Source organism: Salmo salar, chromosome 25 (genome assembly GCF_965601325.2).
Source record: "Salmo salar chromosome 25, fSalSal1, whole genome shotgun sequence".
NCBI classification, from domain to species: domain Eukaryota; kingdom Metazoa; phylum Chordata; class Actinopteri; order Salmoniformes; family Salmonidae; genus Salmo; species Salmo salar.
Window position 1 is genome coordinate 25,040,451 of NC_138315.1, and position 14,034 is coordinate 25,054,484.

Sequence of the window (14,034 nt, forward strand, 5' to 3'; positions counted from 1 at the left end):
AATAAGGATTATATTAATAATGGATTAATAATGATTGCCAATATTCACTAACAGCTATTCCACAACTTTCCACTAAAGTATTAATGTTACGGGTGTATACCCCACTGTGATACACTGCATTGTGATACATATTCATCTATCCCACTATTCCTACTGATTGGCACCATGGGTAGTAGTAATTATAAATGACTGGTCTTGTTGCTATGCGATTATGTATTATTATCCTGATCATGTGATGTGGCGGTTTCCTGGACGCAGATTAAGCCTAGTTCTGGAATAAAAAGCACTTTCAATGGAGATTCTCTATTGGACTTGCCTTTTAGTCCAGGACTAGGCTTAATCTGTGTCCAGGAAACTACCCCATGATGTTTATATATGAATGATGACTTGATTACATATATTAGAGAATACTTTGCTTCTGTAAATGAAATGATGCTGTCAAACTGTTGTTTAAAACCCCAAATGGAATTGAGCCACTTTTCATTTTCTTTGCATATTAATAACTCAACAACGGGCAGGACCAGAAGATCGAGTGCTCTACATAGCTAATGACACTGAAATCCGAAGTTTTGTGTATCCATTTAACCAGAGCCATGGACACAAATTCCTCACTCGCATCGAGGACAATGCCCGCATTATTGGGATGGATGCTCTGTTACACCAACAAAAGTTTATCTGGGCTACACAGTTTAACCCTGGTGGACTTTTTTACAAAGAAATCCTAGACAAGAGTCAAAGTAAAACTAATGTCGGAAACATAGTAAGTATCACCAAAGGTGTGGTTGGAAAGTCTACTTTACTTTTTAATGTGTTATTGAATGTACGATTTGTACATTAAATATCCATATGCTAATATAAGTAGCCCATTACAAGATATGTATGTTTCTTTCTTTTGTAAAGCCATTGAAGCTACATTATGTCTTGGTTATTGCATTTGAGGACAATGAATTATAGAATGATTATAGCAATGAGAGCTTGAACACAGCAGTGAGCGCTTGAAGATTAAATGTATAACTCATACAGTCATATATCTTATTAATGTGTGTGAGCAAGAGAACAGAACATTAGCAAGGTGCCATGCTTTTCCCAGTTATTGTTTGACCTAAAGTAAGGAATGTCTCGGATGTAGATATGCCTACTGACAAAGTCGGAGAAAGCTAGCACAATGTTTTTAAATAAATTACACACATCTTTCAATGTCATATGAAGATACTCTTATTCTAAGACCATGATGTACATTGATCTAAAGTTTGAGTCATTGTTGTCACATTGGAAACATTGCATAAAGTATTATGGGATCATTTGTAAGACTTCTTACACATTTAGCATAGGCTACTAAACCTTTTCTAGAATCAAGTATTGCATTAGACATACCTGTATCACGTTTGATAGTGGTCAGAATAGTGAGTGCATCTAAATAAACCAATAGACAACATGAATGTTAGAAGTTTCAAGTTCATTTGCCATGTGTAATACAAATACCTTGGAAGTCTTCGTCATGTTCACGATTTCATGTTTACAAGCTCTCATTTCCCTTGCAGTGTTCAGACTTCCGTAGACCAAGGGATGTGTCTGCTGACTGGATTACAGGAAATATCTATTGGACAGACCACTCTCGGATGCACTGGTTCAGCTATTACACAGCCCACTGGACTAAGCTCAGATACTCTATAAACGTGGGCCAGCTCAGAGGGCCAAATTGCACCCGTCTGATAACTGACATTGCAGGAGAGCCTTACGCCATTGCTGTCAACCCAGCCCGAGGGTAAGAGCATTCTTTTCAAACCATGTCAAATTTCATCATTATGTTTTCACTTTATACTTTTTTGCTTTGTCATTATTTTGGAACTCTGCCGGAGGAAGACAGCAGTGCAATTTTAAAAGATACATCCAAGATTGTATCCAAGATTTGTTTTCTTACTGATTTTTTTAAAGCTTAAGTATAGACAAGGATTCCAGGGATTCTTTAAGTATAGACAGGGATGTGTTTAATCCCGTTATCCATGAAGACCAGGGGCCTCATTATCAAAGGTGCTTTTTATCCTGCAAAAGTTGGCAAGAATTATCTTTTTTTTCCAGCAGCAGACCCACCTAATTTTCACTTGAAAAATAGTTGTGTTTAATAGGCTAAATTACACATTCTGTTAACATCTGACTCCAGAGTGATCTGTTCTTGCAATTTGTAGTCTATGATATTTCAGATTTAGAAATAATAATTTTTCATGTAGTAGTTTGGATGTATTGAGATACTTTTTAAAAGTAACTTTAGTTAAGTAAACTATGTTTTTCTAAGGGTAGCTTCCAGTGTGAAGTGATTGGTAGCTTGGTTATATTTTCAGAGTAGCTTCCCCAACACTGACCATGCGTACACACAACTTCTAGAAGGTTGATCAACTGTATTGCAAGCAAATATGCTTATTGTTCGTTTGGGGGAAATGGGAGGTGTTTGATGCACAGGGATTATAATAATGGTAGGCTAATAAAAAAACATAGGCCTAATGATTAAACAGATGCATTTGCCATTGGTAAGGAGATTGCATAGCAGCATGTTGTCTAATATATTTTTATTTCACTTTTATTAAATAGGCCTAAATCATAATCATATTGCAGGACATGTCTCTCTTCTTTTCTGACATAACTAGTTTAAATTATTCCCACTAAACAACAAATAGTAGGCCACCATTTATCAATCGCTCATTCAATAGCCAAGCATGCTGGAAAGTAAATAGACCGGTAGTCTTGACAGTAGACCTAATCCTATGTGACAGTATGGGTAGGCTCCAGTATTGCTGTGCGATTAGGAGCGCAACATCATAGCCTAACCTATTTAATTTAGAGCCTATACCAAAGCAGGAGATAGAGACACAATCATGTATTGATAAACAAAATATTGAACATCGTGTCTTTTGCATGGAATTGTGGGCTGTAGCTCTTAAATTGTTCAAAAGGACAATCAATCTTCCAGAATGTGCAGCCAGTGTTTAGCACTCACTAGGCAGCATGCATTTTTAGTTTGGAAAAGTCACTGCAGCATTCTGCCCAAACAGAAGTGTGATAATTGCGCTTTCTTTTAGGAATTATCATGGCCTAGTTCAACATCTCCAAATCTTACAGCAAATGAGGGAGGGCATTTTTATTACCATAAAAGGTGAATGGAGGGCATTTTCCAGGCAGGGTTTTAGCGCTCGCTCACGGCCACACAAATATAATATGTCTCTGATTCATCAATTAAATAAATATGTACAGTACCAGTCAAAAGTTTGGACACGCCTTTTCATTCAAGGGTTTTTCTTTATTTTTATTATTTTTGGCGTTGTAGAATAATAGTGAAGACATCAAAACTATGAAATAACACATATGGAATCATGTAGTAACCCAATTGAGATGGTTCGAGATGAGTTGGACCGCAGAGTGACGGAAAAGCAGCCAACAAGTGCTCAGTATATGTGGGAACTGTATATGTGGGAACTACATGATTCCATATGTGTTATTTCATAGTTTTGATGTCTTCACTATTATTCTACAATGTAGAGAATAGTACAAATTAAGAAAAACTATGTTATGGACATCTAACAGGAAATGCTTATCTTTGTATCTTCTACAGGATGATGTACTGGACAGTAATAGGTGATCATTCTCATATTGAGGAGTCGGCTATGGATGGGTCCATGCGTAGGATCCTCTTGGAGAAGAACCTCAGGAGACCAACAGGTATCTATCTACAGAACATGATCATATTAATCTGCAAGTCCATACTTATCTTTTCATTGAGACGGGATGTTGTAGACTAGCCTAGTCCCAGATCTGTTTGTGCAGTCTTGGCAATGACAACGACCATAGGAGTTGGCAAGACAGTACAACCCGATCTGGGACCAGGCTAGTTGTAGACTAGAGGATAGATATGTTTGAAAATAAGGCCATGGAAAAAAGTAAATGAATGTGTCTGACACACCAAACCTGTTGTGATGGTCCTGGGGGAGACACTTAGTGCTGATCTACTTTTTAAAAGATGGTTTGGCCTCCTTTAATGCAAGGGACCCATGCACTGTCTCTGCCAAGGTAGGGGGAATTTATCATCTGTGGAAAAACACACACCCATTTAATCGCCATGACAACTTGGGTCATTTATCCAGTCAAACACATGATAGAAAATCATTTTATAAAAAGGGAAATGTAGGGCATAACACCAAAAGTCTGTCATCAAAAGATAATACAAATATACTGGTATACTGTATAGGTCCTGTAATATGATTCAACGTTAATGACTTTCTGGCGAATGCTTAGAAAGTGAGATACCTTACGGAGATAAATAAAATAACTTTCTATTTATGCAGTCTATCCACAGCCTAATGCTGTTTAGAACCTGAGGGCTGTCGGGATGAAGGCGTCCATATTGATCTTTACACAATTCATAAGGAAAATAAATCTCTTCCTCTCATCCTCCCCAGGTCTGGCCATCGATTACTTTAACCAACGTTTGTACTGGGCTGATCCTGAGCTCTCCGAGATAGGCAGTGTGAGATTGGATGGGTCGGACCCTCTGGTGGCAATCAGGGACAGACACGGTAACACCACCACTGAGAACAAAACAAAGATTGACTATCCAAGCACATACTAGCTACTGATGTGATCATTTGTTTAATTTCCTCTACATTTTATCAAAAGATTGCTACAATAATAGTGTGTGTGTGTGTGTGTGTGTGTGTGTGTGTGTGTGTGTGTGTGTGTGTGTGTGTGTGTGGCTATTGCAAGCTGTTAAACAATCGGTGTAGTATAGTACTACACACAGATCATGTTTCCTACTAACTACTAGTTCTGTCCTGGGATTTACAAACCCTCATTAAAACTACAACACGTTGTTCATGGTCATATGCTTCTTTCCACCCTGCCTTTATTCTGTTTCCACGGCTGTGTTTCCAGGAATATCCCAGCCATACAGGATTGACATATTTGAAGACTACATCTACGGGACTGGGCTGAAACACGAGGTCTTCAAAGTTCACAAGTATGGAAAACAGCCTGTGGAGTTTCTCCACTTGGGTCTCGAGAAAACGACCAATGTCATGATCTCCCATCGATACAAGCAGCAAGATGGTAAATAAATAAAATCTACAATTTTTCAGTGGGTATTTTAATGAATACCAGTGTTAATGAGGGGCATGGGTAATACAGGGAAATTATCAAGGTTGTGTAATGTGGATATTGAAAATAGCAGCTGAACGGCCTTCTAGTGTAAATGCAAGCATAAGAAGGGCAATTAACATGATATTACAGTAACAAACAAGACGTCAATGCACCAATGTAGCATTGATATTCTAGATGGTTATGTGGGTCTAACTCCTGAATGGAAGAGCGTATAGTGTTCTTGAGCTAGTTTTTCATTTTCTCAAGTGTGGGACATGAGAGAGTCATCTCATTTCCCATGATAGGACCAATATATTTCACATTCTCTGCTTCTCTACTTGGTTGCTATTTATTATCTGTGTATTGTTAATGTTTATGGAGCGTCGGACATATCCGTCTTGGCTTGGGATTTTCTTCAGTAAAGGGCAGCTGAACCGTTCTCCAAAGACTCATTAGTCCAGCCATGTAGCCTACTCTTTGGGCAGTAAAAGTTACTGCACATCTTGCAGAACAGAAAGACCATGAGTGTTGGTTTGTAGTCTTTAGCGAAACACACTGACGCCCTCTTCTTTCGCTAGCTTTGATCTACAATGATTCCTGTAACCCCGAACACAGCAAATCTGTGTAATTGTTTTTTTTTCTATTTCATTGAAAACCCAAACACTTCAATTGACTTATTGGAGCAAAATGGCAGCATGCTGCTGATATTGTGCATATCGAAGTAGTGTTTGCTAACAGGGCATAGTAATCCTCTAGGACTAGGCATTGAGTGGAATGTGGATCATGTCTCTTGTTGATTTTGAATAGCAATACATTTGTGGATAGTATGAACGAAGTCATACGGTTTAGCCTCTTCCCTCTCTATGTTGTCAAATATACAATTTTTTTAAAATGTTTAATTGAAGAATAGTAAAGACATGAACGTGTTTTGTTTGATGGCTGTATTGAAGCTTCGGCTACCGTTTGCCTCTTGTCTTGTTGCAGCGGTCAACCCATGCCTGAGAATGAACTGTGACTTCATGTGTCTACTGAACCCAATGGGTGCCACCTGCACTTGTCCAGAAGGGAAGGTACTGATCAACGGCTCCTGCAGTGATGTCAACATCTCAGGTAAACTATTCAAGACCCCTGCCGAAACTTCACTTACTGGCTGCCAACACAATATCACCTCTAAAACTGCTACGGTAGACAATCCAGCTGAGATGGCACTTGGCCAATGCAAATTAATGAAGTCAGATCTTTCTGAATCGCTCAGCATTTTGGGTACTTCAAAATAAGACTTGAATGTGGAAGTGCATGTTTTGAAATGATAACATAAGATGACATGCTTGTACAGTATCATGCTCTTTCTCCTGGACCAGCTAAATGACACTGATGATGATTGATAGTTTAGAAGGTACTTCAGAAAACCTGTCCAAGTTCAGCATAATGAACATGCTGTGCATTGTTGTATTGTAGGCGAGCTGTGCCGGCCACCGTGTGAGAACGGCGGGCGTTGCCTGGCCAATGAGAAGGGGGACTGGCGCTGCTACTGCTGGCCTGACTTCTCTGGAGAACGCTGTGAGGTCAACCACTGCACCGACTACTGCTTCAACGGAGGCACCTGCATGGGCTCACCCCTGGGTGAGTCTGCTGTTAAAATCCATATATTGATTGGTAGAAAAATGTATGGATTGATCAGAGCGGGATTGACATAAGGCGTTATGTGCCCACAGGTCTTTACTCAAAAGTAGTTAAGTCGTTAAGAACTCTCTGGGTTGTTGGGAGTGGTCAGTATCTAAAGGTGCTTGTGCTACAACAGTCTTACAACATGGATTGATTGATTGATTGATATAGGTAGAATAAGCATGAAGCATAATAGAGACAAGACATGTTAATAACTGAACCGATCATGTCTCTTATTATTATTATTATTATTATTCATATATTTATTATCATTGGCCTGTTATTCTCCCCTCTTCGGAGGACAAAAATAAACTTTGTTTTTCCAGCTTTTTTTTTTGTCGTTACGTGTATTCATACACACATTTGACAATTTGTCTCATTGTTAGTTTGCCACTCATCCTGACTAACATGGATAAACTAAAATAGTGCAGAGCACTTGAGTTTTACTTCACGTCTCCCTGCTAAAAACCAGTCAATCGATTACATAATGCATGCAAGAGGGCAATTATTCACAACATCTCAGTCTCTTAGAACTGGTGGACTCACAAGAGCAATTACCCATAGAGATAGATACATTTGGATTGCTGTGATTTTCCTGACTGTTACATTTAGTTTTGAAGATTCGTGAAAATGTGAAATCGTTTCATGGTTTTGTAAACCTTGAAAATTATAAAAGTCAATTTTAGAGAGTGTGCTAAATATAGTAGCTGAGTGTTGAATGCTAACACATATATAAAAACTGTAATTGAACAGTCAGAGTAGTTTTAATGCTCCTGTCATTACTGGGGGTAGATCAAGTATTCAGAGACTGGTCTACAACTTTGATTTGAATGGTTTAGTCTGGGAAGTGAAATGTTTGCCCTTAAAACATATATTTTCTCATCTCTTCTCGTAATAAATGTGTCATCTTGCCCAGGGGGAATTTGATAGTTTGGGAATAATATGTTGAGAACATGTTGGTGTCCTCAGTCAATTGACTTCAAGCTGTCAGCCTTTGTATTATGACAGCAGCATTTGGCTAATGAGCTAGACAGATGCCTGATATGTGTCAGTGATATGTAATAACATTCTGTTTTTTAGGAGACAAATATGTGATTGAAACGAAGTGAGTATCACAGAGGGATTTTAAATTAGTTGGAGAGTTGGAGGCAGGGTTTCTCAATCTTGTTTGGTTCACCAGCCCAGTCAGTATTATATGATCTGTATTATATGACGAATGGTACCCTCATTTATGGCCAATGCCGTCGAAGAGGAGTGAAACAAAGTGATGGGACATTTGTTCCGCTGCTGGGCATACAGTCACTGACTATTCTGTGTGCTGTTCATCCATGCTAGAAGACTGAGATTTTTTTCATAAAGTAAGAGGTTTCGCTGTGTTGAGCACACATCCCGAGGCTTGGGGAGTATTGTTCAAAATGAGCGATGGAAGCAGAGCTTGGGAGAGCTTATTGTTAATGTCTTTCCTCAAGAACCCCAGTTTGGTGATGGAAGAGAACAAGTCTCGCTGGAGGTCTCGCTGGAGGCACCCACTGTAATCAATTAAAGGACTGGAAATATTTCTCTCTGACCTCCAGGGACCTTGTGTTATCAAGGACCTTTTACCTTGGGTTTTTCAGATACTTGATACTCAACTTTGGGAACAAACACACACGTCCTCAACACTTGAGTTATAGTATCTTTGTAATAAACAATGTAAATGGAATTGTTAGCCAAACTCTCAATCCTCTCCTCTCCTCCCGCCATCCCTCCAGGGAAGCCAACATGTCGGTGCCCTGTAGGGTTTACAGGTCCGTTCTGTGAGAAGCGGGTGTGTGATTACTACTGTCTGAATGGTGGTACCTGTGATGTCAGCCTAGGGAACCAGCCGGTGTGCCGCTGCATGGCAGAGTATACTGGAGACCGCTGTCTGTACCGTGAGTAAAGGGATCCAATTACGTATGGACTCTTGGGGGTGCCTAATGTCTCTTGAGGGTGCCTGAGGTCAAATATATTTTTGTGGGGGCCCAAATATATATTTCAAGTCCCATGGAGAGCCACTGATTTGTTATGAGGAGCACAGCCCTCCCTTAAAATCATGTCATGTATTTCCAACCATAGGCCAATCCACCAGCAATAGCAACAAACTACACATAAATATTTGACCTTAACACAATCAGTATCAACCTACCCTGTAGCATTCCCAAGATCACTAAAGAACATGAATAAACAACAATAGCTGACCATTTATATTCAGTCACACTCTCTAGAAATATGATATCTTTTTAGTTTTGCATATTTAAGGTTCCAACGACAACAATAAATACTAAATCAAACAATGAATTGTTTTGGAGTTTTTTATTCCAGAAAGGGCATTTCATAGCTACAAATACCGTGTGGGTGAGAGAGTAATTCTAAATGCCACTCTAAACAACCTTTGGGGGTTTCTGTGCTGCACTGATAAAATATTTCCTTTCCTTATGTTGGCTTTGTCATTATAAATTGTGGGGAAAACAATTTCAACTGACGCCATTGCTGCGTTTCTACTCTAACTTGCCCAAGGGGTGATACGTTTTCATCTATGAACAAGATGCCATTTGATACAGATAATTAATTCTCATTAAAGGCCTGTAAAAATGTTATCAAACCAACTAAAACTATGCTCCCATTTCCTTAATATGAAATGCTCCTCTTTCTCTCCTCTATATCTCTCTCTTTTTCTGGTCTCTCTCTCCTCTGACAGACATCTGCCACCACTACTGTGTAAACTCCAAGGCCTGTACATTGTCCAGTAGTGGCCATGTAGAGTGCGTGTGTCCAGCCAAATACGAGGGCAACAAGTGTGAGGTGGACAAGTGTCTGAGGTGCCATGGAGCACCTTGCCTCGTCAACGATGACACAGGAGATGTGGTCTGCAAGTAAGTTGTTAGCATCTCACAACATTACTTTATATTCTATGTTGGGTTAATGCCTTAGAGCTAATGCTTGATGTACTGTAGTTGAAAGTCTTCCATGTATTGTATTTTCAATGGTTATAATGCATTAACATTCCACAGCTTCACATTTTTCAAGACCGTTTACACAGAAAATAGGTTATCAATCAGTAGTCTTGCAAACTCAAACAATGAAAGAAAGACAGAAATTGTGGGCCACCACTCAGTGACAGCAGCTTTCCTCTGTTTTCCTTCAGCTGTACTAATGGCAGGATGGCACCCAGCTGTCAGCTATGTGACGGCTACTGTTACAACGGAGGTACCTGTCACCTGGACCCTGACACCAATCTGCCCTTCTGTCAGTAAGTACAGTAACTACCTACTAGCAATAGCCTGGAATAACAATAGCCTAGGAAAGTTATCTACTCTATTCTTACTTTATTCTTTGTTTAATCTTCATTGCCATTCAGTTATGCCAAACAAGCCGGCCTAAAGTGAAACCAAATCTCCTTGGGCTTTTTTTCTAATGATTGATTTTTGAAGGTGGTGGTGGAGTAGGGGAGTTTATTTTTAACACAGGGCTAAGATCCTAAGTAGAGAGGGTGTTTGACACCAGTGGGCGCAGGCCATGTCACAGCAAGAGACAGGATGATATGGCTCAATAAGATAATGAGTCACACCTGCCTCTACATGAGAGGCTTTGATGTGGGTATAGATCTTTAAAAAGCTAACCCTCTGTGGCAGTGTAGAAGAAAGGAAGCTCTGCATGGGGTACAGCTACAGAAAGTAACCACAAACTAAAACTACTGAAACATTACTGTTCAGAACGAATCTCACTGTTCGTTTGTCATTGTGTCATTGTGGTAGGCTTCAGGAGAAAGCGTATACAGTATTTTGATCTTCAGTGATAAGGAGTGTGTTATACAAGTAATGAGCAGCAGAAACTCCATGGCAATGACTGGTAGAGGACAATCGGTTGGCTCCAGAGACCTGTGGGAATCATCCAAGAGAATGTATGCTCTGCGGTTCTGGTGGTCCACAAAGATTAATTTCAGCTCCGTTATAATCAGGTGTGGTTCAATGTTAAAGACCTCCCCACGGAGATGATTGGAAATCCCTCTGAAAAGGGAAACCTTGTTGCTCGAACGATCTTTTTTACTGCCCCCATTGCCCATTGTAGTTAAAATGAAATTTGTGGCCATGACTGGCAAGATTCAAGGGATAGAATCAATTTCTATGCAAATGATCCCATCTCATTTTCCACGAGGTTAACAGATCTTGATAATGTGGTTTATTCATTGGCTGCGAGGCATAGAGATTAGGTTAGATGATGGATACGTCTGTGTCAAGAAATCATAATGTTTGACCTTAAACTATAACAGAGTAAATTAATATCTTATCCAAGCCACCCGAGAAACTCCACAGGCAGAAAAATCCTCATTGAGATGGTAATTTTCAGATAACTGTCTTAAAGGTCTAAGGGATTTTCAAAACTCATCAATGTGTTCCGCCAGTAAATATAATCAGTGTATATAAACATAAAGTGGGCATAATAATCGGTTTGATGAATTCACAGGGCACAGACTGTTTATCAAAATCAACATGTTCATAAATAATTATTTCTGTTTATTTTTCTGTATTAAAAATATTCTGTTCATTTTTTTGAAATACTGTAAATAAGCATAGTGTGAATTGATAACAACTGAAAAACCTTATTTTTTGCCTCAATGGATGTGGTTGTCTTTAGCTTAGCTAACCATAACGTTTCTAGATTAGTTTTAGTAAAACATTTTTTGCATGAATGATAGAAACATGAAAGTTTACCAAGGGACTAATCTATTAAAGTATTTTGGAACAAATCTGTCGTATTTTGTTTGTTGCCATGTTGAAGGGTTTCAAGCTGCCTATACAATACCTACCCTGGTCGTTTTTATCAATATCACTCCACCACACTGTTTTACAGCTGCACGTCAGGGTTCAAGAACCAACGTTGTGATGAGCTGGCCAACCCATGTGATTACTTCTGTCAGAATGAGGGGATGTGCACTATCACTGCCCTTAACAAACCACGCTGCAAGTAGGTCCCTTCCTCACTTCCTGTGGCTGTTCCAGAGGTCTCACCCCACCCCCCCCACCCTCTCGTCATTCAGCTCCATTTCAGCCAGTGTGATGGTCTACATAACACTTTTCCCACTATAATACAGTACCTACCCCCTCTTTAACTCGCTGCTAACCATCCACATCTTATTCAGCCCGAGCTGACATGCCCTTCGAGTAACATTAAAGTGATGATGTGACGTGACATGTGAATATAGGGGACCTGTTGTGACCTGCATGTATGGTGACTAATTTTGCAATGCGAATTGGGAGACAGGAAAATGTGGACCTTTAACTTTGAGTTGCATAGTATTTAGTTATGAAATAAGTACCTTCAACAGCATGTCAATAGTTTTGTTTTAGAATCGATTTCAAACCATTTTCTGTTCATCAGATCTTACCTAGTATTTTCCCTAACAACATTGTATTTGATCTTTTTTCCCATTAAAATTCAGGATTGTCCGTGCTGTGACATTCTTTCTATGGGGGAATGATTCATTTTTTGTATGTGTGAGATGCTATTCTCATTCTTATTCCTGATTGTTTGGTGTTGTGATTCATGGAGTGCATGTAATTTAGTATAATTTCATACCTTCCGTCACCATCCAGTTGCAGCCGTCAGATCACTCATGCTTTACAGACACATCAGCGTCAATCACGTCCAATTGGAAATCACCTCCTCTAACTAGGGTCATTCATCACTCCCATTGGATACCATCCAAACAGCAAACCAGATGACTCCTTGTTTTCTCACAGTTTTTTGCTGAATATTCATCATGTTAATCAGTATGTTATCTACTCCTCACTAAATGTAGATGTCTTCTGTGTTCTTTATATCAAATCTACTGGACTAAATCTGTAATATTTTTATCCATGGTTTAGTGTCTCCTTTGTTCCTATAGTGATCTTTCTATGTGGGGATTAAGGTAGAGAGCGCTAAGGCCTATGGTTGATTTTCTCATCTCTGATTGGTCTGTTCCAGGTGCTCAGCCAATTGGGCAGGGACACAGTGTGAAAGGCCCGCCCCTAAAAGCAGCAGATCGGACAACACCAGTGGAAGTGAGTTCAGGAGTCACATTACTCACCCAGTGTCATACATAACCAAAAGGCTAACCAGAGGATGGCTATCGTTAGGTGGATTGTCGACACGTATGCCTAACTATAAACAGAGATCAAGAGGCGAAGTGAGATGGTCCACTCCCATCAAAATCTGTCCAAGTGGAAATACACCGATAAGCAGACAGATTTTTTTTTTTCACCTTTATTTAACCAGGTAGGCCAGTTGAGAACAAGTTCTCATTTACAACTGCGACCTGGACAAGATAAAGCAAAGCAGTGAGACACAAACAACAACACAGAGTTACACATGGAATAAACAAACGTACAGTCAATAACACTATAGAAAAGTCTATATACAGTGTGTGCAAATGAGGTAAGATTAGGGAGGTAAGGCAATAAATAGGCCGTAGTGGCAAAGTAATTACAATTTAGCAATTAAACACTGGAGTGATAGATGTGCAGAAGTTGAATGTGCAAGTAGAGATACTGGGGTGCAAAGGAGCAAAAACAATTAATTACAATATGGGGATGAGGTAGTTGGATGGGCTATTTACAGGTGGGCTATGTACAGGTACAATGATCTGTAAGCTGCTCTGACAGCTGATGCTTAAAGTTAGAGAGGGAGATATGAGTCTCCAGCTTCAGTGATTTTTGCAATTCGTTCCAGTCATTGGCAGCAGAGAACTGGAAGGAAAGGAGGCCAAAGGAAGAATTGGCTTTGGGGGTGACCAGTGAAATATACCTGCTGGAGTGCGTGCTACGGTTGGGTGCTGCTATGGTGACCAGTGAGCTAAGGCGGGGGTTTACCTAGCAAAGACTTATAGATGACCTGAAGCCAGTGGGTTTGGTGATGAATATGAAGCGAGCGCCAGCCAACGAGAGCATACAGGTCACAGTGGTGGGTAGTATATTGGGCTTTGGTGACAATACGGATGGCACTGTGATAGACTGCATCCAATTTGCTGAGTAGAGTGTTGGAGGCTATTTTGTAAATGACATCGCCGAAGTCAAGGATCGGTAGGATAGTCAGTTTTACGAGGGTATGTTTGGCACATGAGTGAAGGATGCTTTGTTGCGAAATAGGAAGCCGATTTCATTTTGGATTGGAGATACTTAATATGAGTCTGGAAGGAGAGTTTACAGTCTAACCAGACACCTAGGTATTTGTAGTTGTCCACGT

The 14,034-nt window shown here is 39.8% G+C and overlaps 1 protein-coding gene across 1 annotated transcript in view; it reads left to right on the plus strand.

Annotated features, from left to right (window-relative positions):
- lrp1bb (low density lipoprotein receptor-related protein 1Bb) overlaps window positions 1-14,034 on the plus strand; it is a 319,979-nt gene that overhangs the window by 296,466 nt on the left and 9,479 nt on the right. The window contains exons 77-87 of the mRNA XM_082969228.1: window positions 519-760; window positions 1,542-1,765; window positions 3,605-3,711; window positions 4,449-4,565; window positions 4,921-5,094; window positions 6,109-6,234; window positions 6,583-6,747; window positions 8,541-8,702; window positions 9,509-9,683; window positions 9,956-10,060; window positions 12,778-12,854. Coding sequence (XP_082825354.1) covers window positions 519-760; window positions 1,542-1,765; window positions 3,605-3,711; window positions 4,449-4,565; window positions 4,921-5,094; window positions 6,109-6,234; window positions 6,583-6,747; window positions 8,541-8,702; window positions 9,509-9,683; window positions 9,956-10,060; window positions 12,778-12,854 — 1,674 coding nt within the window. The remainder of the gene's footprint in view (window positions 1-518; window positions 761-1,541; window positions 1,766-3,604; window positions 3,712-4,448; window positions 4,566-4,920; window positions 5,095-6,108; window positions 6,235-6,582; window positions 6,748-8,540; window positions 8,703-9,508; window positions 9,684-9,955; window positions 10,061-12,777; window positions 12,855-14,034) is intronic.